Here is a 27,721-nt window from a genome sequence, read left to right on the forward strand (position 1 = left end):
TTTTTGTCAGGTTTGTCAAAGATCAGATAGTTGTAGATATGCGGCATCATTTCTGAGTACTCTGTTCTGTTCCATTGATCTATGTCTCTGTTGTGGTACCAGTACCATGCTGTTTTGGTTACTGTAGCCTTGTAGCACAGTTTGAAGTCAGGTAGCGTGATGCCTCCAGCTTTGTTCTTCTGGCTTAGGATTGATAAGAAACTGATATATCAGAATCTCCCAAGTATGTAGGCTCAAAAATATTATCTATTATAATTTAATTTTATATTTAGAAAGTGATTTTTGAAACTTCTGCTTTCTAAAATAAATATGTAATAGAAAGTGCCTAAGATTGTAAATGTAAAGTGATGAGAAACACAGACAGAGATAATCTTATAGACTTAAAGATTTGCTGTGAATGTTATAAAATTTTTTGTTGTTAGAGATGATAGTACATTTCGGGTATTTTGTTTCCTAAAAACCTTCAAAAACAAAGCATTGAGACTCCCTCTGTCTTATTGTTACTTAATAGAGTAACAGATCCTAACTGTATTGCTAGTTTCTGACTGAAAGCATACAATAGATGGTCATTTGTCTTTTCCAAAGATAAAAAGTTATCTTTAGTTTTAAAAATTGTTTAATTTATCATATATACAAAAGAATGCATATAATTTATTTGGACTGTTAGAAATGACTAATAAACTGAACCTGTAACTATTATCCATATTTAGAAGCTGAATATTTCCATTAACTTTGAATTCCCTATTCCTCCCTGATCCCAAAACCTTCCTTCCTCACCAGAGATAACCATTTCCATATTTTCTTTAGCTTTACCATCTCTACAGGCATTCTTAAACACCTTAATTTTTTGAAACTAATTTTAAAATATTTATTCAAAAACAACTGACAGAAATAAATTGCACATACTTAAAGTATAGAATTTGTGTCTTTTCTCTCTGGATGCTTTTATGATACTCCTATTTCCAAGCAATTTGACAATAATATGCTCAGGATTTTTAAAAACTGCTTTACTGACTAAATTGATATACAATAAACTACATATATTTAAGGTGTATGATTTGATAAGTTTTGATACTGCATAAACATCTACAAAACCATCAGCATAATCAAGACAGAGAACATATCTACGACTCTCAAGAATTTCCCATGTGCCTTTGTAATCCTTTCCTCCCAGCCTACCCTACCCCACTCTGTTCACAAGCAACCACTGATCTGCTTTCTGTCACTATTTATTAGTTTGCATTTTTTCTTCAGTCTTAGGTTAATGATATCATATAGTAGGTACCCTTTTTTCCTGCTTTCTTTCTCTCCACATAATTAATTTGAGGTTTATCGACATTGTTACGTTTATCAATCAGTTATTCCTTTTTGTTGCTCAGTAGTATTTCATTGTATGGATATACCACAAACTGTTTATCCATTCACCTATTGATAGACATTTGGGTTGTTTAGATGCTATGAACATTTGTGTAGAAATCTTTATATGAACACATATTTGCATTTGTCTTGGGTAAATACCTAGGAGTGTAATATCTAGATCATCTGGTAGGTGTACACTTTTAAGAAACTTCCAAACTGTTTTCAAATATGTTTATTCATTATACATTTTATATTCCACCAAAGCATATTAGAAAAGAGAGTTCCTACTCCTCCATCATTAGTATGATTAGTCTTTTTAATCATTCTAACAGAGAATGTATTATCTTACTGTGGTTTTAATTGGCATTTCTATAATGCCTAATGATATTGAGCATTTTGTCACATGCTAATTTGCCACCTGTACATCTGTGAAGAACTGTTCAGGTCTTTTGCTCATTTTTAAAAGTTGGGTTGATTGTTTTCCTTCTATTGAGTATTGGAGTTCTTTATATATTCTAAATATAAGTCCTTTAACAGATATGTTTTATAAATATTTTCTGCTAGTCTCTTGCTTTTCTTTTCATTCTCTTAATATGTCTTTTGAAGAGCATATGTTTTTTAACTTCGATGAGGTGCTTTTGGTGTCATTTCTAAGAAATCTTTGCATAACCCAATGTCATTAGGACTTTCTTCTATATTTTCTTCTAGAAATTCGTAGTTTCCAGTTTTCATTTAGATCTATGGTACATTTAGAATTGTATGGTGTGAAGTATGGATGAAAGCTCATTTTTTTTTTTTTTTGGTATATGGAATTCAACTGTTTCAGCATCATTAGTTGAAAATGCTACCTTTCTCCACTAATCTGCTTTATATCTGTATCAAATATCTGTTGTTCGTAATATGTTAGTCTATTTTTGGACACTCTATTCTGGTCCATTGATCTATTTGCCTACCATGACGCTATTACCACACTCTCTTGATTACTGCAGCTTTAATAAGCTTTCATAAGGTAATGTTAATCCTTCAATTTATGTTCCAAAGTTGCTTTGGCTATTCTAGGTCCTCTGCCTTTCCATATACTTTTTTTTTTTTTTTGGAGACAGAGTCTTCCTCTGTCACTCAGTGCAGTGGTGCGATCTCCGCTCACTGCAACCTCCACCTCCTGGGTTCAAGTGATTCTTGTGTTTCAGCCTCTCAAGTAGCTGGGATTACAGGCATGTGCCACGAAGGCCAGCTAATTTTTGTATTTTAGTCGAGATGGGGTTTCATCATGTTGGCCAGGCTGGTCTTGAACTCCTGGCCTCAAGTGATCCATCTGCCTCAGCCTCCCAAATTTCTGGGATTACAGGCATGAGCCATCGTGCCTGGCCTCCATATAAATTTTTAAATCTGCTTACCAATTTTACAAAGAAGTCTTCTGAGATTTCTGAGCTGGAACGTATTATATCTATAGATCACCTCAGGAAGAAACAACGTATCTTTAAAATACTGGGTTTGTGCAACATACCCATGAACATAGAATCTCTCTCATTCAAGTCTTTAATTTTGCTCAGCCGTGTTTTGTAGTTTTCAATGTAAAGGCCTTGTACATCTTTTGTCAGAATTATTACTAAGTATTGTATATTTTGATGATATCATAAATAGCATTGCTTTAACATTTTTTGATTTCCAATTGTTCTTGCAAGTATCTAGACAAATGATTTTACATATTGGTCTTGTATTTGGCGACCCTGCTAAACTCATTTATTAGTTCTAGTAGGTATTCTATAGATTCACTAGATTTTCTACATAGATCATCAAGTCACTGGCAAAACCCACTGGTTTTACTTCTTCCTTTCTACCCCGAAGGTCTTTTATTTCTTTTTCTTCCCTTACCGCACTGGCTATAATCTCCAGCACAATGTTGAATACAGGTGTTAAAAGTGAATACCCTTTTTTGGGCCAAGTCTAAGGGAGAAAGCATGCAGTGTTTACCATTGAGTATGATAATAATTGTAGAGGTTTTATTTTTTTTTTAATAGATGCCTTTCATTAGGCTATGGAAGCTCTTTCTGTTATTGATTTCTATTCCACTGTTGTCTGAAAATATACTTTGTATGACTTAAATCCTTCTATATTTACTGAGACTTGTTTTATGACACAGAAGATATCACTTAATAAATGCTTTCTTTTTTTATAACTACTGTGTAGATATCATTTAATAAATGCTTTTTTGGAGTAAGCTATATAGCAATCCAGCATATCTGAACCCACCAGATCATTTTTTTTTAAATCACATCTTAATCATTTGATGATACCAATAAGTTAACATGTCAGTAAGAATAAACAAGAGAAAGTACAGTATGAGAAGAGAAAGGTGGAAGACATTATAATTCAGAATGAAGTAAAAATAGCATATAGCATATAATGTTTAAAAAACTAAAATAAGAAAAGTAGCAACTACTTATAAACTTTGGCTGAAAATTTTTTTAAGATAATGGGGCCAGCTAAATATTGCATTGATTATTAAATAGGTGAAACCAAACAAACTACTGGAACCAAATACTAACCTGAGCAGCTCCCAAAGGGGGGACACGTAAACGCTTCATAGCCTTTTGTCTGTCACCATCTTCAAGTTCATTGGTCACTACAGCCTAGAAAGACAAATTATTACATTTTGGTTAGGTTATACTAAACTTGAGTGATGCACAAATAATTCTGTACCATTTATATATATTATATTCTGATAACTTTTTGGTGAATGTATACTGATAAAGAAAATGAAAAAAAATCACAAGGCATATATATTCAAAGCTAGCAACTAGTTACAAAATAACAGAAATAAGAAATTGCTTCTAAAAATAAAACGTGTAACTGAAAATATGTGGTAAATAAAGACATTATTGTACCTCAGTTTCAGAGATAAGCTGGTTGATTTTCTTGCATGTATAAAATGGGGCCACTTCTACGTGAGCCACTCGCCAATCTGCTCCACGAGATGTTTCCAGGATCTTGTCATGCTTTTTCAGGATTTTTCGAAACCCTGTAAAATTCAGATTCTACAGAACGAAATGAGAAACACAACTATAATTTCTACTACCATCAAAAAAGATGAAAAAGAATAAGCACTAAGCACTGACAGAGCTGGCTGGACAAAGATTGAGTACTCAAGGAAATGGCAAAGCTTTCATAAAAGCATCTACTACTAAAAGGATGACTCTTCTGTTTTATTTCTTTTATTCATTTCAAGGTAGTATGCTATTAGTAACACAAAGAAACCCTGAACTATGAACCCTATTATTTCTCTTCCAAGTAAATTAATGAAAGTCCTAAGCTCAAAATGTTTTTGTTTCCTGTCTTCTATGTATAATTATTTTCAAAATAGCTAATTTCTATTATTTTGCTGCTTTGGTCAAAAGAATTATTTTCAGAAAACGTTTTGCATTTGCCCATGCACTGAACACATTTATTTAGTTCTTTATTTTTTGAAGGACTGGTACAGGAATACGTATCTCCCCCTGCCATGCAATCACGCACGTTCCAGTAAGAAAAATGGAAGATCATCTAGTGCTCTTAACTTTCATTTTCCTTCCACTCATTCTCAGTTTGGGTATGGGAGTGCTAAGAAGAGTAAGTAGAGAAAGGAAGAAGTGATCATACTTACAGGGTTCAGTTTATAATGGGTAGAAGCCCCTACTTTTCCTCAATTTCTACAATAACAAAATACTATACATTTCAACATCTCAAATTCTGTTGTTCTTTGCCCAGCATGCAAAAAAGCTAAAAACTCGATTTGCAAGGTTAGATCTTTAAACAAGAGGTCTCCCAAATTTGCTGATTACATGTCCCTAAAAGTTAAAAATTGTGCACTCACTCCAAAACAGGCTTTCCTTACTTACTTGTTTACATATTTTTCCCTCATGCTTTAATGTATGATCTTAAAGTCTGTGTAGGGTGCATACATACAACATGACTTAGAGATAGCTTTTAATCAATCTTCCTTTCTCCTTCATTCTCAAAATAAATGTATTCTTACAGAATAGATGACCCCCAAAGAAGATAAAGCAGAACTTTCATAATTAATTATTACTTTTGTTTTCCCAAGGAGCATTTTATAATGACCCCGAACAAAAGTTGCTAGGAAAGTTAATACAATGAAATTTAACAAAGATTTTTCCATGTAACACACAAACATAATTTATGAACTATGAAATGGTAATGTTGTTATACCATTATTTTTGTTTTTTAAATTATAAAGCGATGAACAAATCTCAAAGCAAAGGAATTTATCACTATATAATATATGTAATTATTTTTCTACTAAATTGTTTTCTTACTAGGTTTGTCTTCAAATGATAGAATATTAAATCACTAAAGAACAAAGTAGAATTATAGAAGAAAACGATAAAAATAAACACATGCATTAACAAGATTACTGCAGATATGGGACTTTAACTACTTTTTATTTTAAAATTCTAATATTCCAGGTAATACTTTTGTTACATAATCTTTAGTTTTAATATGGTATATCATCCTATGACGATCCTAACCACTCACTATAAGTAATAATCACAAGAATAAAATGAAAAAAATAGTGCATAAGGTCTCCCTAAAGATTAGGGAGATGCTTTTCTCAATAACTTAAAAAAATATGATTTTATTGCAGCCCATGGACAGTAAAATTGGAAGGATTCTTTTAGCTGCAAGTTGAAAAGTCAGGGTCTTTGTTTTATTAGTGTCAGCTGCAGAAAAATTAACTATCTGATAGCTTTTGTAGAAATTTTGCTATTGGTTAGGAGGACTATAAAAGCCCTTACAGGCCGGGAGCATTGGCTCACGCCTGTAATCCCAGCACTTCGGAGGCTGAGCAGGCGGATCACTTTAGGTCAGGAGTTGAAGACCAGCCTGGCCAACATGGTAAAACCCCATCTCTACTAAAAATACAAAAATTAGCTGGGGATGGTGGCGTGCGCCTGTAATCCCAGCTACTCAGGAGGCCAAGGTAGGAGCATTGCTTGAACCCAGGAGGCGGAGGTTGCAGTGAGCTGAGATCGTGTCATTGTACTCCAGCCTGGGTGACACAGTGAGACTCTGTTTCAAAAAAGAAAAAAAAAAAAGAAAGGAAAAAAAAGGAAAAGCCCTTACACAGCCAACAGTGGCTGGAGAGACGTATTATTTCTATTCATGACTATCAGACCTGCCTCTAAAAACAGGAAGCAAACTGTTAGTCCTTGAGTTGTGGGCTACCCCTAAATATTAAATATTATACCAAAGTTTTTAGAATATGAATCTTCAAAAATAGAAGTCTTGTTAACACAGTTTTACCACCTCTGACACATGGTTTTTAGCCAGTAGGAACCCCAAGAATAATAACATGTTAAGGATTTTCCTTTTTGGAACTGACCCACTAGTAATACTTTAGGGTATTTCCATTTATTGAAATTTCTCATTTACTTAAAGATGCCATTTTATAGGGTAAGAATCTAAGTACCTGATAGTTCTGCAGCAGGATTAGACTGAGGTAGAACTCGCTGAAGGCCAGTTTAAGGTCTTTAATATTTCTATGTTGGACACGTTCCTCATGGGACAAGTGGAAGACTGGCTTTCTGCGTTGTCGCAGTGTAGTAACACCAGTGCTTTCTTTCTGCGCATCCAGCGATGACTGAAGCTCGTTCTGAAGTGTAGCAAACCTGCGCTGAGCCTCTGCGAGCTTCTCTATAAGAAATAGAACAGGATTGTCAAATCAGTAAGATAAAAAAGTTCCTACTGACTTCTGAATTTTTAATAATAATTCCCATTTGCTCCCCTAGAATTTCTAGAAGAAAACTGTTACATGTAATATTTAGAACTCTATAGGAAAAAGTATTTTTGTGTAACACATTCTTCATTTTACCCCCCACAAAACCTCATGTACCCTTTCTTTTTACAAATGAATAAATAAAATGTAAAGAGCCACTAAGAGTGAAAACGCAAAATGGTACAGCCTCTGGTATTTGGAAAATAGCTGGCAGTTCTCGAAAGGTTAAACATATGATTCAGCAATTCCATTCCTAGGCATATACTTAAGAGAGCTGAAAACATATGCTCACAAGAAAACTTGCATACATATACTAACTTGCATTTATAATAGCCAGAAAGTAGAAACAATCCAAATGTCCATCAATTGAGGAACAAATAAACAAAATGTGGTGTGCATGCATGTGTGTGTATATAAACACACAATAGAATCAGCCATTAAAAAAGAATGAAGTGCTAATTCATGCTCTGACATGGATGAACCTTGAAGACATTAAGTGCAAGAAACCAGACACAAAATACCCAATATTGTATGATTCCATTTATATGAAATGTCCAGAATCAGGAAATCCACACAGATAGAAAGTAGATTAATGCTTGCCATGGGCTGAGTGGAAGGCAAATGGGGAGTGATTGCTATTGGGTATGAGATATGTCTTTAGGATGATGAAAATGTTCCAGAATTGGTAGTGATGGTTGTACAAGCTTGTGAATATACGAAAAACCATGGAATTACAAACTTTAAGAAGGCAAATTTTATGGTATAGAAAGATCTCAATTTAAAAACGCCATTAAGAAATGTTTCTGGTTATACAGTTCAGGTCAGAAACAGGATTAGAATTTGGGCTTTAGATCCGTAATCTCCTGTATTTCCCACTACCCTTCATTACTTCTCTAAGACAGGTATTACAAGAGATTAAGACTTGCAAATTATGTGTTAAAAATACTAGGTATATCTGAATACATGTGTTTGTGCTACACATACATTTAAAAATAATACTCCATAATTTTTCTTCCAAGGTCACAATTCAGTTTACTGGAACCAGGCAGATCTGGGTTCAAATCCTTGCCTCATTAACTAGCTGTATGATTTTAGTCAAGTTTTTTTTTTTTTTTTAAATAACTCTTCTACACCTTTCATAGATGAAATGGAAATACCAACTCCCTCATAAAGTGGTTGTAACGATTAAATGAGCAAGGGACTGGCCGGGTGTGATGGCTCATGCCTGTAATCCCAGCACTTTGGAAGGCTGAGGCAGGCGGATCACCTGAGGTCAGGATTTCGAGACCAGCCTGGCCAACATGGTGAATCCCCGTCTCTACTAAAAATACAAAATTAGCCGGGCGTGGTGGTGCATTCCTGTAATCCCAGCTACTTGGGAGGCTGAGGCAGGAGAATTGCTTGAATTCAGGAGGCGGAGGTTGCAGTGAGCAGAGGTTGCAGTGAGCCGAGATTGTGCCACTGCACTCCAGCCTGGGTGACAGAGTGAGACACTGTCTCAAAAATAGCACTCAATAAATAATGATAACAATTACATAATAATAACAAAGAATTATTTACAACTTATGCTTTCTCATAGTTCTCCTATTCCTTGCTTTATCTACTGCTACACTGTCTTGCTGTTGTCTTCAATTAATCTTTAGTATTTTTGTCCTGTCTGGCACTGCTTCATGATTCACTCCCTCTTTCTCCTAGGGAATTTCCTTCTATAGGATGTTTCCAAGATTCATCTCTATTCTTAATCCTTTACATGACCTTCATTTTCTTAACTTTTATAATCTATTTATATTTTCTTGTATTTCCTATGATCTAAGACTGTATTCAAAACCAAAATCATGTTTCCATTCCTCTTTCCAAATAAATTTCATCCATTTATGTGGGTCAACCCATCTGGGACCTGCTTTTAGCTCCTAGGGACCACTCTTATGCCTCTCCAACACCAATCACATCCCCCTGAGGGGGCCCAGAAAATAATCCCTTCATTAAGGCATCCAGAATTACGTTAGTGAGAAGAGCACCTGCATCCTTAAAAAGCTCTATGTTTACTCTCCAATGAACGCCAGGAATGGCCATGAGAGATGTATCCACTGAGATGGGTTCCCTGATTGCAATGCACATTCAATGATCCTTGGAAAAGAAGGGCCAGATGGCAGCACTTAACTATCAAAACAAGGTGGGTGCATTTACCATAAAAGGCAACAGGACAGATGTTTTTGCACACAGAGATTTTGGCTGTGGTTAATTGATCATGGTTATCCCTAGGAAAGATAGAAATGGGCAACCTACTAGAATATTGCTTAATTGATGTAACAGAAAAAAACTCCAGGTTTGGTGGCCAAATACTTGATATTAGTCACTACAACAGAGAGTCACTGCCTCTTACTAGCTTCCAGATCGATACTAGTTCAAAAACCCAGAGACCCCTGACTGAAGTGGAAGCTGGCCTTGCTTTCCGGTGGTTCCTGCAGCACTGCCACAAGTATATACTGTAGATCCTCCTCGAATCCTTCCTCAAAGGGCCTTGTGTCTATTTACTAGAGTGACTCTGCACTGGGGAAAAGGAAATATCCAGACTTTGCAAAGATTACTAGTCACTGGCTTTTGTATATTAGCTTTGTATTGTTATATAACAAATTGCCACACACATAGTGCCTTAAACCCCATTTATTAGCTCACTGTTTTGTAGGTTAGAAGTCCAAGCATGATGTGGCTAGGTTCTAAGTCAGGCTCTCCTAAGGCTAAACGCAAGGTGTTAGCTAGGCTGCTTTCTCAAGCTCACATTCAAGCTCACTTGGTTGTGGCAGAATTCAGTTTTTTGTAGTTTTAAGACTGTTTCCTTGCTGACTCTCATCTGTGGTCTGCTTTTAGCTCCTCGAGACTACTCTTAACCCTATCTTCAAAGTCAACAATGGAGAAACTTGCTCATTTCAAGTCCCTCTCATACTTTGAATCTTTTTCCCTAGGAGTGACAAACTTCTGGAGACTCCAGGCACCACTGTGGTTTGGCAATCAAACTATACATTTATGATATTCACGTGATAGACGAAATATCAGCCCAGAAGACCCAGTTGGTCCACAGATTCATCCTATGATTCCTTTTTCAGTTCCAAGATGTATAATTGGAATAGACCTACTAGGCCACTGGTAGACTCTCCAGTGATTCTGATCCACAGGTAAGAAATATGACGAAGGGAGGAACATATGAAGGAAGGGCTGTGACAGTTCCTGGAACTTTTCCTTATCAAGCTAGAACTGCAGAAATTAGTACAACAATCACAGACTTTAAAGACATAGGGACAGGATACCTACCACATCCTCTCTTAACTCATTTGTTTATGCAAAAGTTGGATGAATCTTGGTGAATAAATGGATTATGTAAACTAGGTGGTCTCTGTGATAGCAGCTGCTATTCCAGATATGGTATTTTCACTGAGGAAAATCAATACAACCTCTAGCACCTGGCATGCAGCTACACATCTGATAATGCAGCTACTCACCAGGCAGCAGAGACTAGCACTGAACCCCAGAGATAGTACTATTATCCCTTGGGACTGGCCAGATACCTACTGGCAGATTGATTGTGTTGGATGCCTTCTATTAGGCAGGGGACAGAGATGTGTCCTCCCTGGAATAAAAGCATTCTTGATATGGATGTACCTTCTCTACCCATAATGCTTCTCTAGCACCACCATCTCTTGAAATGCTTTTCCACTATCACGGTATTCTATACTGCTTTGCTTCTGATCAACGAACTCATTTCATAACAAAGACAGTAAAATCAATGGGCTCATGGCCATGGAAGAAAATGGTCTTTTACTATATACCCAGAAATAGATGGCCTAATAGAAAAGCTGATCAATGGCCTAACAGAAAAGCTGGGAGACAAGACTCTGAAAGGATGGGGTTCTGTTTTACAGGATACAATAATGAGGCCATAAGTCCCCACCATAACCAAAATATTCAGTCTAGGAATCAAAGGGTAGAAGTAGGAGTGGTTCCTCTCAATACTATAGTAATAATACACTCACGTAATTTTTGCTTCCCAATATACGACTTAAACTCTGACTGTTGGTTAGTTCTCAAGGAGAAAATGCTTCCATCAGAGGAATACAACAATGGTTCTACTGAATTGGAAGATGAAACTGCCACCTGGCCATTTTGGGTTCTTTGTACTAATGAAACAATAGGCAAAGAAGCGGTTTATTGGCTAAAAGTAAACCCCTTGACTGATGCTGATTACCAAGGGAAAAGTGAATTGCTGAAACATAATAGGAGCAACAAGCTCTGGAACCCAGGAGACTCTGGAACACCTCCTATTGCTTCCATGACCAATAATATATGTTAATGGAAAACTACAACAGGCCGGGCATGGTGGCTCACACCTGTAATCCCAGCACTCTGGGAGGCTGAGGCAGGTGGATCACCTGAGGCCAGGAGTTGGAGAACAGCCTGACCATCATGCTAAAATCAGGTCTCTACAAAGATTACAAAAATTAGCAGGGTGTGGTGGTGCATGCCTGTGATCCCAGGTGCTTAGAAGGCTGAGGCGCGAGAATCACTTGAACTCAGGAGGTGGAGGTTGCAGTGAGCCGAGATTGTGCCACCACACACTCCAGCCTGGGTGACAGAATGAGACTGTGTCTCAAAAACAAAAACAAAAAAACCCTACAGCAATTAATAAAAGAACTATTGAGATTCAGATCCTTTAGGAATTAAAGTCTAGGTCATCTCACCCAATAACCAGTTGGGGTTCTGGCTGAGGGCAAAGGAAATAAGGAACGGGTCTTGGGAAAATAAAGATACCAGTTATAACCCCTTGACCTTTTTACTTTGTCTCTTACATCTCTCATATTTTCTTCTCTTTATCGATTTGTGTTGCATTCGGAGTAAATTTTCAGCTCTATCTTCCAGTTTATAAATTGTCCCTTTAAGTCTACCTAATCTACAGTTTAATTGATCTATTAAGATACTAACTTCTGTGATTATATTTTCATTTGTAAAAGATCTAATTGGTCCTTTAAAAAATATGCCTAGTCAATTTTAATGATTTCTTCTTCTTTGTTTATGGTTTTCATGCTCTCCTTTACATTTTTAATCATATTAGATATATATTTTTATTATTTTCCTGATAATTTTGTATATTTTATGTATCACTTTAATGTTTTGAAATAAGAGATTATTAGGATTTCTTTCCAGTCTTCCATATTGTAAAAAACAGAACAATTCACATATTTTAAAATCTCTTACTTAGCTCAACAGAAAATGAATCTCAGGCCTCCTTGTTAAGCATTTCTATTGTAAATGTGTTTGTCTTATCATCCTTAGGAGCAAAACAGTACAGAACTTCTTGGTTCTTTCTTGGTTCATGATGCCCTTAGTGTTCCAGTAATATTTTCATGACGCTTCTAGGCCGAAAGAAATAACTAATGCTTCTATTTATTAAGTAGTCAGGTTCAAACAACTTAAGTATTTATGTCCTAATGACTTAGAAGCTATCTGAAAAAATATTACACACAATATGCACACAAACATAAAATGAAATAATACAAGGATTTATCTAAGGGCCACTATAAATTATTCTGCTGACTAAAAACTGCAGGTAAACTAGCCAGAAGACAGAATATCATATGTAATAAGATTGCTTAACTTTAATTGTTAAAAGATTAGTATATAAATTTGCTAAGTGTTTAGTGTCCTTAGTCAGAATTGTCAATACATTTACACTTCTCATTACATGCATATTAAAAATGTAAGAAGCCCAAAAATGAAAAGAAAGAGGACCTGTTACTTCCTGTGTGCCAACAATTAAGTCAAGACACAAATGCCTCTCCATCTGGAAAACTCCTTACTCATTTTGCAAGGCTAATCTCAAACACTGCTTTCTATATAAAGTTTTTCATATTTAACAACTCTCTCAGTCACAAATGAAACTCCCACCTTAGGGCTTGTATGGGACCACATACATGCAGCCAAAGCATACTGCATATAATTCTTTGTTTATGTTTGCTTCACTGACTGACTGAACTCTAAAGGTAACAGTTCTAAAATCTTTATCTTTTTTTATAATGAAAATTTATTTTAAATAATTTGTTTGAAGTATAACTTCCTCCCATAGGATTCACCTACTGTAAACATGCAATTCATTGACTTTTAGTAAATTTATAGAGTTGTGCAATCATCATAAAAATCCAATTTTAGAACATTTCTGTCACCTCATATACTTCCATCATGGCCATTAGCTGTCAATCCCCACTTCCACCCCCTATCCCAGGCAAACACTGATCTGTATTCTGTCTCTGTTGATTTGCCTTTTCTGAACATTTCATGTAAAAGAATCATACAATATATAATCTTTTGTGTTTGTCTGGTTTCTTTAACTTAGCATGATGATTTTGAGTTTCATCTATTTTGTATCATAATGTAAGTCTGTTATACTGAGTTCCTTTTATTGCCAAATAGTATTTCATTGTGTGAATATATATTTAAATATTCTTCAGTCTGCAGACATTTGAATTGTTTCTAGTTTTTTAAACTATGTAAATAATGCTGCTGTTAACATTTTCATACAAGTTTTTGCATGGCCTATCATCATCTTTGTACTATAAAGAGCTTGCATATGGTATACTCAATCCATGTTTGTTGAATAAATGAATAAATAGGTAAAAGTTCTCTCTAGTAACCTACATTCCCATATAGAAATGGAGAAGAAATCAACATTTCAGGTGCATTTTGCTACTTTCTCTAAAGTAAGGGCATAACTATGTAGAGGAGCCTATGAGAATCCCTGGGTGGGGGTAGGGGAATATAAACCATATGTAGTTTGAAAAAATCATATTCAATATTACTATAGCTATGGTATGAGATCTTCATACCTATCAAAGGGGTACAGGTTTACAAAGAATAAGAAATACTGCTTTTGACACCAAGTATCCCAATCTATTTTGCAATGACACTTCAGTTTTCTAGAGCCAGATCGCCAGAAAGCTCAAACACATGGAATTACACAGAACCTGGAAAAGGGTGTGTGTGCATATATAGAAGTGTATACTTTGATCTATGATGAAAATCTACAAATACACTTATAAAAATAAAAATGAGGCAAGGCGCAGTGGCTCATGCCTGTAATCCCAGCACTTTCGGAGGCCGAGGTGAGTGGATCACGAGGTCAGGAGTTCAAGAGCAGCCTAGTCAAGATGGTGAAACCTTGTCTCTACTAAAAATACAAAAAAATTAACCAGGCGTGGTGGTGGGCACCTGTAATCCCAGCTACTCAGGAGGCTGAGGCAGAGAATTGCTTGAACCCAGGAGGCAGAGGTTGCAGTGAGCTGAGATCACACCACTGCATTCCAGCCTGGGCGACAAAGCAAGACTCTGTCTCAAAATAAATAAATAAATAAGTGAATGAATGAATGAATGAATGAATGAATCTCAGGGCTCTTTTTACATATGTTAAACATTTCTATTGCAAATGTGTCTGTCTTATCCTCAAGATCAAAAACAGTGTAGAACTTCTAAGTTCTTTCTTGGTTCACAGCATACTTTGTGTCTCAGTAATATTTTCACGATGCTTCTAGGACAAAAGAAATACCTAATGCTTCTATTTATTAAGTAATCAGGTTCAAACAACTTAAGTATTTATGTCCTAACAACTTAGAAGCTATCTGAAAAAATATCACACACAATATTTCTAAGCAATTTTATAAATATTGATGAAAACAGACTATTTTGCCAATAAATTACAATTTCTACTTATGCCAGTAAATCAAGTGACTCTGAATATGAGAACAAATATTATTTTAATAATATGTTAACGCCATAAGCTCTCATACTAAATATTTGATTAAAATTTCCAATAACCATTCAATAATTTTCAAAGCACCTATGTATCCCTCAAAGAGCTAGAATAAGGGTTAGCAATATATTTTGCTTTCACCAAATTCATCGTTCTTTTACTTTTAGAAAAAGTTATTTCAAGAACTACAAGCTATCTTCAGAATGGCAAAGCTGTTATGTTGTTATGCAATTGAAGAATAATTCTTTCTAAAATCAAATTAGTGTCTTAGAATATTTTTATTATTTGTTTACCTGTCTTACAATATTACCATCTTGCTAACTCAATTTATGGACCTTGGTGTTATTCAAAATATAAAGTAAGTTTATGAGAATGTTGACCCATCACAGATGATTCAAGACAGGTAATTTTGTTACATTACATGCATTTTTTATACTGCTTTTATCTTTTATCTGGAATTCTTACCACTTGAAACTGTGTACCTCAAATACTAAAGTCTGAAATCTGTATGTGAATAAAACATCTAATTTTTCCACTTTTCTCTCTAATCAGCAACTCATTCCTTAATATCTTACAACTTCAGCCTCAAAAGACTATTTGTTATTGTCTTCATCTCCAAATATGTCATGTACTTTAATGCCACTGTGCATCTGGATAGATTTTTTCCCTTGCTCTGAAGCACTAAATCCCACCTCTCCCTACAGCCATCCCCAAACAACCTCCCTTAAGAGCATTGGGCCAATGCCTACACATTTTCAAAGACCCAATTTAAATTTCACTTCTTCTAAAGGCTTTTCCTCAATCCCGCTTTCTTCCTCCAAGTAAAGTCAATGCTTCTTCATGTCAGTTTTCACAGTACTTTGCATAACTGTAAAATACTAAATGTCATATTGCACATAAACTTTAAAAAGTACACGTAATTTGTAAATACACACAACAGATGTATTTAGTAAACAACACTGATATTTTCTATTCTACTATATTCTATCTTTATTTTTTAAAAAATGCTCGTGATGACCCACGTCCAGTCGTAGCGCCACTGAACAACGTTGTGGTCAACGACCAACAGCATGTACAACAGTAGTCCCATAAGATTTAATACTTTATTTTTACTGTATCTTTTCTACATTTGGATACATAAATAGTTACCATTGTTTTACAACTGCCTACAGTATTCTCTGTAGTAACATGCTGGACAGTTTTGTAGTCTAGGAGCAACAGGCCAAATGAATACTTGTGTAATAGGCTACATGTGTAATAGGATATACCATCTAGGTTTGTGTAAGTACACATGATGTTCCCAAAATGAAATCACCTCATGATGCATTTATCAGAATTATCCCTAAGTGACACGTAACTATATTTTAATTTTCTGACCAATTTATTGGGTTGTGACCTACAATAAAAAAAAAACCATTAATTTACATGATATTGTGTTTGTTTGTGAAGATGCCATTTGGAAATTGTGTTACTCATGACCATAGACATTCCTCATCCTTTCTTTCAGTCTCAGAAAGAAAAAAGGAAAAATAGGAGAGAGACAGAAGGAAGGAAGGAAAGAAAGAAAAAAAATGAGGCTGAGAGAAAAAAAGGAGAGAAAGAAAATGAGGTTGGTTTTCACATGGCTTGTTTTTAATAGAGGTTTATCAAACACTTTATTTTAACAAAATAAAGAAAGGAAAATTTATTGTGGGCAATACAAAAATTATAATTTCCTTCAGATGTATTAACAAGAAAGCAAGCAAGAGAGGCTGCTTTAATTTCACTTCCCCTACTACCCTCCCTACTCCTTTAAACAGTTCTTAAGCAACTGATTCTACTGTGATGAACTCAAGAGAATCACGACACAGGAAGATATGTTAAGATATGGGAATTTAAAACAATATACCAACCTATGACCACTCTCACTAAAAATACCTACCTTAATCTACATTTTAACAGACACATGAGCAAAGAACAAAACCAGCCATTAAGTCATAGTTTAAATACATGCATACTAGACACATGTATCATTTGTAAAATGAACACTTACTATTTCAGTGTAAAAGAGTCTTATGATTCATTGCACACATTTAGTGGTATAACAATATTCAGTGCCTCAAATTCCTTTTGTATAAAAACAATATAAATCAATAATAAAAAAACATACAGCAAGACATTGTAAAACAGGATTACAGGAATTAACAGGAATAACTATATAATAAGAATAGCTCTTAGTAAGTATTATCTAATCAGTCTTGCATTTATATGAAGCAAGAAAATATTTTATAGGCAAGATCCTACTAATAAAACACCAACACAATTACCTTCCTTCTTCCCTCTCTCCCTCCTTTCCTTCCTTTTTAGTAAAGAAAGAGAAAGCATGTAACACTGCTGTGACTTACCAATGTAATTGAAACCAAAAAAGTCACCCAGAAAAAAAACAAGTTATTCAAAAACAAAGAAAAAGCACTTAGCTATTTCAAAATTCCAGCCAATAAAAGAGGCTTGAATGTTTTGTGAAATATTAGAAGCAACACATATATTCTGACTTTTTTTTTTAACATTAGGCACATAAACACTGTTTAGAAGCTAAGTATTTTGAATAAAGAGAAAAGGCAAACTGGTTTGAAAAAAGTGAAGTCATCAGTTGCATCACTTGTCCACTGGAAAAAGACATTACTGATCACCACACACACAAAAAAAGGTTTCTAATGGTACAGCCCTCAGAATTGATACCATTTTTAGTGACAGAAGAGACCTAAGGGACTTCTAGGTTAGGGATTAGCAATGTTGTTACCACGAAGGACCCCTCCCTTTCACAATTCCCTTCTCTTCTTATGATCTTCAAATACTGATTTTATCTATAAATCTAAATAAATGTCAATTTTTTAACCAAAGATACATAATAAACAATAAAGACTAACAAAGTAACTTACATCAGGTTTTCTGAATATTGAAAATAGCTTCTGATCCTAACATGTGGAACCCTAGAGGGTTGGGAATCAATCTGTTTGTTTTATAAGCAAGTGCGTGGAAGCCTAGGAAGGTTAAACAGTAAATAGCATTGGCAAGAAAAAAATTCCAAATTTTAGCCACATTCATGCTATATTTTGATTGTTTGGCCTTTTTGATGTGATTAGAAACAGACAAAATAAAATATAGCAATTTGTTTCGGGACATTGAAAGGTTTTAGTCAAAAATATCTCACTTAAAAATGGAGCATTTTTAGCTATTTAATGTGTGAGATATAAGTGGGTGGAGGTGGGTTATTAAGCTAAACTCACCCCATATTGTTTATAGTTTTGTGCCCTAGTGTCTGACAACTGCAGTCTACAATCTTCTGGGGAGAAGGTGGCTAAATAAGGAGGGAAAAAAGATACTGCTGAGGACCAGAACCAAATTCTATTTCTGTGAATAATGTCTTCGTATTACCTACCACTTCCTGATCTGGCAGGAGTCACTCTAGAGACTACCAATTTGTACCAGTGAGGACATCAAGAGACATGCCTCACTGGCCCTGCCAATACACACACAAAACAGAAAGTCATCAAATTATAGCACCAAAATTTTTAATAGTAGCTAGCCTAAAATTATTTTTGAGAAGCAACCTAACTTAAAGAAATCATGTTTCAAACTGAAGGTTACAACCCAATACGAGGTCATAAAACCAATTTAGTGGATCATAATCAGCATTTAAAAAATCAAATAGAATAGAAAAATACAGAAAACAGAATATACTACAAGTACTAAGGATGTACTGTTTCATGAAAAAATATCTTAAATTATTTAAATATATTGTATAGTCACACACACATAGATGCATACAAACATATATAAAACAAACCTTTATCTGTATATGTGTGCTGGGTCATAATGTACATTTTTTTTTTTTTACTATAACTCAAAATATAGAAAGTATCTACTGGCCGGGTGCAGTGCTCATGTCTGTAATCCCAGCACTTTGGGAGGCCAAGGTGGGTGGATCACCCGAGGTCAGGAGTTCGAGACCAGCCTGGCCAACATGGTGAAACCCCATCTCTACCAAAAATAAAAGCAAAAATTAGCCAGGGAGTGTGGTGGCGCATGCCTGTAGTACCAGCTATGTGTGAGGCTGAGGCAGGAGGGTCACTTGAACCTGGGAGGCAGAGGTTGCAGTGAGCCGAGATCATGACACTGCACTCCAGCCTGGACAACAGAGTGAGATCCTGTCTCAAAAACAAACAAACAAAAAAACAAATTATCTACTACCAAGAGTAGATTATTTTTCTTCATAAACAAAGAAGCATTTTCTATTCTTTGTGATACAAATCATCCATTTAGAGTTGAGCTTAGAGATCCTTCTTTTTCAAAAAATGTCATAGTAAAAGAAAAAAGCTAATAAACTTGACTTTATATATTCGTAGTTTACAGCCTTACATCATTTCCAATACACTTTCTCAATCTAGACATTTGTTTCATTGCAAGTGCCCTCCTCTTTTAGTTTCCTCCTCCTCCTCCTGCTATATGGCCTTCTCTGTCTACATTGCTGGTTCCTCTTTATCCTTCTATCTCCTAATTATAGAAATTATCTTTCTCCTTGAGAACACTGCAATCCTTTCTGCATATTTTTCCCATACCGAAAATCTACCTGTTCGCATGGCTTTAAATAATATTTATATTTTGGCTGGGTGCGGTGGCTCACACCTGTAATCCCAGCACTTTGGGAGGCTGAGGCAGGTGGATCACGAGGTCAGGAGATCAAGACCACCCTGGTTAACACGGTGAAACCCCGTCTCTACTAAAAATATAAAAAAAAATTAGCAGGGCGTGGTGGCGGGTGCCTGTAGTCCCAGCTACTCCGGAGGCTGAGGCAGGAGAACGGTGTGAACCCGGGAGGCGGAGTTTGCAGTGAGCCAAGATCGCACCATGGCACTCCAGCCTGGGCGACAGAGTGAGACTCTGTCTCAAAAAAAAAAATGTATATTTTGCCTCTGTCTTCTAGGTGCCTGTATCCTGGTGAAAGACACATGCATATACGCCATGTTCTTTCATGGCTCTTGCTTGTATATAAACTGTTCCCTCTGCCTAAGGAAAAAGCCCAGCTACAAATGAAAGATGAGGGGGAGGATATAAAGTTAAGAAATTTGCTTGCTCATTTTTTTTTTTTTTGAAGGGAATGACTTGCTAAGGAGATTGAATTGGTAAAAAGGGAAGTTAAATATATTTATTTAATAATTCTTAGAGGAAATAATTACTGGAGCAAGGTCTTGAAGAGTTGAAATTCAGTCAGTAGTTGTAAAGATCTCCCATGGAATAAAGAGGGATATCTCTTCTACAAAGATTGGAGGAAAATAAATAAGGATGAGAATGTCTATAGGCATTTGGGAGAGAGGTGCAGATATAATACCATATATCTGCATGGTATTATACATTAACAGAAGCTGATGGCCTTTATTTTTATCTGTAAAGCAGGGTATGGTATAATGAGCATGATGGGGAAGATGGTGGGGTTAGAGAATTCTGGAGAACGATATAAGTTTTACAAAAGCATTTTGGAGCATGAAAAATGATACTGATTAGGACCCACAGGAAGCTTTGAGGGCACAGTTACGGGTGCAACAACGAATTTATAGTGGTTCTAATTTATTCTGCTGTTGTCCTATGCAGCCTCTGGGGTAGGCACAAAGAAGGTAAAGGATGAATTGGTTGAGTTTTACTAGGCAGATGCAACATAAGGCAATGAGGGTAAAGGGATTAAAAACACAGGGGTCAAAATGGTTAAAATGATTGATGGAGATAAGAAAATAATTCTGGCTGGGTGTGGTGGCCATGCCTATAATCCTAGCACTTAGGAAGACAGAGGCAAGAAGACAGCTTGAGCCCAGGAATTCAAGACCTGCCTGGGCAACACAGCAAGACCCCATTCTCAAAAAAAAAAAAAAAAGGAAAAAAGAAGACAAAAAAAAGTAGGAAATAATTCTAAGACATGTATGATAAACTGAAATAAAATAGGAGAGTCAAGAAACTAGAGCTCTGAGATGGAAAAATAGATGTTAAAGGAGTAGGGGAGTAAAAAGCTAAAAGGCTGGGAGACATGGTCATAGACTCATATTAGGTTTTAGTATTTTTGAGGAGAGGAATTCTGGGTGATGGGTATGGCTATGTGTGTATGGGGCTAAAGTACAGTGTAACTGAAAATGACTGTCCACAAGGACAATGAAGTCATCCAGCATGATATGAAAAATTAAGATAGAGATTTATTTAGACTGGGAGCCAGGAGTCTAAGTTCACAGTGAGCAACCAAGAGGTCAGTAGATGCTAACAAATAGGAGTGGCAGAAATAGAACAATACTGATGCTTATGTATTTTATAGAAATACATAGAAATACTGATTTGGGAGAACGATGGTAGCTAAGAGAATGCTGGACTCAGTCTCTTTTCTTCTGGCAGCTCTTTCTCACTGACTCTTTTTACCTTTTTCCATCTCCTGTCTCCCAATACTCTATAAAAGAGAATGATCAGCCTCTAGTTTAAGGGGCTGCTGAAAAAGGGTATCTGAGTAAGATGCTTCCAGAAGTTGTGGACAAGCCAGGAAAAAATCATCCGAAAAACAAATTAGTAAAGTCATGAAACTATTCATCTTTAGACTAATTCACGCTAATACCTGGTTTATGATTATGCTAGTTATAAGATTATGGTATTTCCAAAGTCTTTGCCAAGAGATGAGAATATATTCTCAATCGCAGGCATGTAATTTGCATATTAAATATGAAAAGAAAAAATAGAGTAATTTTATATTTTTGATATTAAATAAAATTACAGACTAAATTTTTTTTCATCAATTACTGCTCAGGGAATAGATGTATTACATTCAATATGATAGGTATTCCAGTTATTAGGCTGTAAATCTGGCGGTGTAACAGGAACTATGCGTAAGGTTTCCAGAGTCTAGATGAAATATCCTTCTGAATCTAACTCACTTTGTTCAGATTCTGTACTCATGAAACTATCTGATTATTAACTAGGTCTCACAGGACTCCTGATGTCTATGGTAGTGCTCTAAAGTTTCCAAAATTTTTCACTATAAAGATGCTGTTTTACTAATGTATATTATGTACATTGCAACATACGTGTATAAAAAATAAAATTCAAAAGAGTCAGACATAAATATATATAAGTTCCAATATTTTCTTCTCACATTCGAGTGGCATACTGTAGATGCCACTCTGGAGGCCAGTGCTTTAGAGAAATAAGTATGAGTGTTCTAGGCAATGAAAAGGTATAAAACTGCCATTATTGATAAGCTGGAACTGTGTAATTCATCTCTGGCTAAAATGATAAAATCAAGTTTCTGACTCTTCAAGCTTTGAACTGGGCCACAGTGAAGCTCTACCAAGGTACTGCCTCTCAACGAAGTCCCAATATCCTTTTGACTGCAAGAGTTTCTAGGCAATGACCACAGAAAGCTTAAACATTGAGAAACCAGATGTGTTCTTATCCCAGCTCAAGAAAATACCTCTTAAGTGCAGTATAGTAAGGAAAACAAAACTCCATTTAAAAACATTGATCAGAAGTTTAAACAATGATATGGTACAATTTATCCTTCCCCAGCAGCAAAAAAAAAAAAAAAAAAAGTCTCTTAATTACTCACCTGAATAAAATGTGTTGATTTTGGCAAGTTCTTTTTCACAGGTTTGGAAAAACTTCTCTTCAAACTTGGCAAAATACCTCTTTACTGTGTCCTCATCTGTAACTGAAAGACAGGAAAACAATATTTAAATTTAATGTCCAAAGGCCAATTGAGAAAACTACGGAAACAAAAACTAAGATTACTTTTTGAGTTTTTAAAATGACAATTTTATATGTATTTCTCTGAAAAAATGAATTGTGAACCATATTAAGAAACTGGCCTCTTCAGGCCGGGTGCGATGGCTCATGCCTGTAATCCCAGTACTTCGGGAGGCCGAGGCGGGCAGATCACTTGAGGTCAGGAGTTCAAGACCAGACTGGCCAAATGGTGAAACCCCATCTCTACTAAAAATATAAAAATTAGCTGGGCGCGGTGGTGGGCGCCTGTAATCTCACCTACTCTGGAGGCTGAGGTAGGTGGAGGTTGCAGTGAGCCAAGATTGCACCACTGCACTCCAGCCTGGGTGACAGAGCAAGACTCCATTTCAAAAAAACCAAAACAAAAATGAAAAAAAAAAAAACAAAACCTCTTCGTAAGACCACACACAAGTCTTCTTTAAGTGAATAAGACTTTCCTAAAGCTCTACCATAATAAATTTATAATGTTGGAGAAAATAAGTGTTCTAAGACTTTAGAAGAGAAAAAAACCTGTAGACAGAATTGATCAAGTAAAATTCAAGGTACCAGGAGCTGAGCTGAGTAGAATTCATTCAGCAAGAGAATAAATATCTTAGGGAAGGAAAAAATGCAAAGCAAAGGTATGAAGACATGAATGTATAATATGTTTCTGGGAAAAATGAGTTGATTTTGTTCTATGTTAAATGGCTATTTATTTTTACTTTAAATGTACCACATACAGAGAAAGAAGTGTGCACTGAAGAGTGTAAATTACAAGTTCCAAAGCTTCAGGAGCTGGGAAGGTAACATAAATGTGTTGAGCAAGTAGATGATTGTGCAAATGTGGTGAGAAATGATAAAGTGACACCTTCAGGAGAAGGAGTGGTTGGGATTCTGACAAGCTGGAAAGCATATGTCTGTCTAGTTGCTGCCATGTGGTGATGAGGGCCCAGTTTGTCAAATCTTTCCATTTTTCAGGAGAAGCTATAAATCCAGATATTTTAAAAACATTGTGTGGGCCAATCAATACATGTTTCTGCAGGCTGGATCCGCTTTCTCAGTTCTGTCACATAGCCTATCGACCTACTGAATCCATCCCATATGTAGAGATATATGTAACTTCAGGAACCCCAAGCCTAAAACGGTACGTTTCTCGGCCAAGTGAGATCTATTTAGACTCTCTAGATGCTAATAAAATAAATAATACAGAACTATCCTATTCCTGGATCTCTAAGGTACTCTAAGATTGAAAAGTGTAGAAAAAGTATAGATTCCTTTCTGAGCCCCGGGTCCCCCAAAACTCAGTGTAGACCCAGAAACTCTTAAAATAATCCAACTGTCTAGGAATAAGGAAAATGGTCCAAAAGTAGTATGTGATACACATACACACATACATAAATTCATATTATTGCATGGTATAATTTGTAGTACCAGAGATATTTTAAAGAAAAACAAAAGCTTAAGGTTCTAAAAAGCATGCTGAATCTATTTATTTTATTTGAATAACATGCACAAAACTTTTATTTACACATACCTGCTTCTCTATTTCATACGCTTTAGACCTGAGCAGATAATGCAGGATGTTGTATTGATTCTAGAGTAAAACAGGATGGCCACTTTAAACTCCGCAATCTAGGTACAATAAGGGCTATAACTGCCCAAGGTCACTGGGAATTATTTTTTTCAAAGCATGAAGCAGGTCACAGCTTTTTCTTTTTCTTTTTCTTTTCCCCCTGCTTTCCTTTTTTTTAAAAAAGCTGAGTTTGAGTTAAGGAAGCTCCATGGTAACAGATGCAGCTCTTACAATAGCATCTAGCTATAGCTGATATAAAATAAGAGTAACAGCTTATTCTACTTAATTATCTAATTATTTTTATTTTATTCTCTATTGTTAGGAAAGAAAACCCAAAAGCAAAACATGGGCTTGGTCATATTTACTGTGTTTTCCTCTTAACAGACAACTTTTATTAACATAAAGCAATAGAAATACAATTGTTCAGCAAATAAAACAGCAAGAATTGTGTGCAAAATAAGTTAAATGAAGGACAATGTTTTTGTCTTCTCAGATTTCAAAAGACTTGGTAAACTACTGTAATTAAAAGTATACTTTTAGTAAATAATGAGAAAAACACAGCAAAAAGAACAGAATACAGAGTCCAGAAGTAAATCTGCATAATATATATAAATTTAGATTATAATAAAGGAGGCTTCAAATCTCAGTGAGAAAAGAATGAATTATACATCAATAGGGCTGGGTCAACCAGCCATCAATTTAGAAGAAACTCAAAATGGAGTTAAAGAAATGACATAAAATACTATAAAAAAATAGAACATTTAAATAATTCCACATGGGGAAGGCCTTAATATTATACAAAACACAGAAGCCATAAAGGAAATAAAATTGACACTTTCACAAAATAAACACCATAAGCAAAGTTAAAAGAGAAGCAGCATAAATATATATCTACAACATTTAAAATAAATGATTAACATGCAAAATATATTTTTAAAAATTATTACAAGTCAATATTAAAAAGATATTTGATTCCGTAAGAAAAGTAGATAAATTACAGCATTTCACAGAAAAAGAAATATAAATGGCCAATGAACAAATGAAAGGATGCCAGATGTCATATAAATGCAACTTTTTTAAAAAAGGAAATATAGCTTTTCAACCATCAGGTTAGAAAGATTTTAAAATAGTGGTATCATTTGGCAATGGTAATGATAAATGAACACACTCATTCCTTGTTGATGGAAGTGTAAATTTTAGGAAGACAATTTGGCAATAGCTATCAAATTTTCAGTGTTTAATCCCACATGTAGGAAATGTATTCTAAAGGAATCTCTATACAAATGGATGTATTTCCATGGATGTTCACTAACCTTTTTTTTTTTTTTTTTTTTTTTTTTTTTTTGAGACAGAGTCTTGCTCTGTCGCCCAGGCTGGAATGCAACAGCATGATCTCGGCTCACTGCAACCTACACCTCCTGGGTTCAAGAGATTCTCCTGTCTCAGCTTCCCAAGTAGCTGGAATTACAAGTGCCTGCCACCATGCCCAGCTAATTTTTGTATTTTTAGTAGAGATGGGGTTTCACCATGTTGGTCAGGCTGGTCTCAAACTCCTGACCTCAGGAGATCCACCTGCCTCGGCCTCCCAAAGTGCTGGGATTATAGGTGTGAGTCACCAAGCCCGGCCTGACCATTATTTTTAATAGTGAAAAAGAAACAAACTGATGTCCAAAAGGGGAGTGGTTAAGTAAATTATGATATTACGTAACACTAGGCATTTAAAAAAATAATATACATACGTCCTGGTGTGTATAAAAAATCAAGAAACACTGTTGAGGAAAAAATAAATAACAGAATATATATAGCATGATCCCATTAATGGAAAATAAGTACATAAGTTAATATTCATATGTACATTCATAGAAAGATTGCAAGGATGCCTAACAATCTGTTGTGGTTACCTCCTTTGAAAGGGGAGTAGGTATGAGAAGAATTCTCACATTTTGCTATCTTCAATTATTACATTGTTTGAACCCATCAAAATGAAAAGGTATTCATAAAAGGATAAATTATACTGCATAAAGGATATTATTAACTGGAAGAAAAAAAGAAATATACCATATTCAGACCTTTAAATTATACAAAGTAAAAACTAAACAGCCCAGCATAGCTAGTTGAATAGAGTTTTTGTTTGTTTGTTGAGACAGCGCCTAGCTGTGTCACCCAGGCTGAAGTGCGGTGGCACATTCATGGCTCACTACAGCCTTAACCTCCCAGGCTCAATCGATCCTCCCACCTTAGCCTCCCTAGTAGCTGGGACCACAGGAAATAGATGATCTATATCAGTATACAGAATGATTAAGCCTTTCACTTCAGTTATGAGAAGCTTACAGAATGCTCATTTACAGAACATCAATTTCTATTATAAGATGTTTCCTATAATGTACCTGCTGAATAATGTTAGAAATCAGTAACTCTGAATTGGAGAATCAGAGAATTTCAGCATTCAAAAATCAACGAGCCCAATATTCTTATTTTATAGATGAGAAAACTGAGGTACAAAGAGTCTAGGTGACATGAGTTTTCCCCACCCCAATATCAATATAAATTTCATAGAAAAATCACTGTATTTTATTATCAAATAAGGAATATAAACATATTAACCGTATAAAAGTGACTATTAAGTGCTACATGGGTATTATGAAGTGAACTGTGTCTCACCCAAAATCATATGTGAAAGCCCTAACCCCACAATGTGACTTGTATTTGTGACAGGGCCTTTAAAGAGGCAACTAAGGTTAAATGAGGACTTAAGGCTAATGGAGCCTTAATCCTACAGAACTAGTGTTCCTACAAAAAAAAGAGACACCAGAGATTCCCCCACTGCCCCCACCCAACAAACACGTGTGCTCTCTCTCTCTCTCTCTGTCTCTCTCTCTCTGCCTCCCTCACTCCAATCACACACAGAGGATAGGCCATGTGTGGGGAAATGCGTGCAAAGAGGAAAAGAGGCCTTACTAGAAACCAATTCTGCCTGCATCTTGATCATGGACTTTCAAGCCTCCAGAAATATGAGAAAACAAATTTCTGTTGTTTAAAGCACCCAGTCTGTAGTATTCTGTTATGGCAGTCTGAGTAGACTATACAATGGGCTAAATATGTCCTGAATTCAATAATTAGTCACAAAAGACTAAGCTTAGTTCAGAGACAGCTAGCATAAATAAGTACAAATCTTAGAAAGATATATCAACAATTGTTAAGATTAGCAGTAACAGAAAAAAGGAAGTCAAATGAGAGAAAAAAATAAAAAACAGGTAAAGAACGACTTAGAGAACACTGTCTTAGAGATTCCTTTGCTCTGAGTTAAATAAATATTAAATCAGTGGGTTATACTAAAATACAGACACACAGTTATACTGAGAAAGAGAGAAAGAGAGACTGATTTCTTTGTCATCTCTATAATTGTCTTATCTCCACCTTGCATTTGTGGATGATAGACAATTGCTTTCTCATC

General features: G+C 35.5%; 1 protein-coding gene across 1 annotated transcript in view; it reads right to left on the reverse strand.

The window, feature by feature from the left end:
- XPR1 (xenotropic and polytropic retrovirus receptor 1) overlaps positions 1 to 27,721 on the reverse strand; it is a 255,280-nt gene that overhangs the window by 77,158 nt on the left and 150,401 nt on the right. The window contains exons 3-6 of the mRNA XM_030823915.1: positions 22,540 to 22,641; positions 6,830 to 7,053; positions 4,248 to 4,397; positions 3,909 to 3,992 (exon numbers count right to left, since the gene is read on the reverse strand). Of these exons, the coding sequence (XP_030679775.1) occupies positions 3,909 to 3,992; positions 4,248 to 4,397; positions 6,830 to 7,053; positions 22,540 to 22,641 (560 nt within the window). The remainder of the gene's footprint in view (positions 1 to 3,908; positions 3,993 to 4,247; positions 4,398 to 6,829; positions 7,054 to 22,539; positions 22,642 to 27,721) is intronic.

Source organism: Nomascus leucogenys, chromosome 12 (genome assembly GCF_006542625.1).
Source record: "Nomascus leucogenys isolate Asia chromosome 12, Asia_NLE_v1, whole genome shotgun sequence".
Lineage (NCBI taxonomy): Eukaryota > Metazoa > Chordata > Mammalia > Primates > Hylobatidae > Nomascus > Nomascus leucogenys.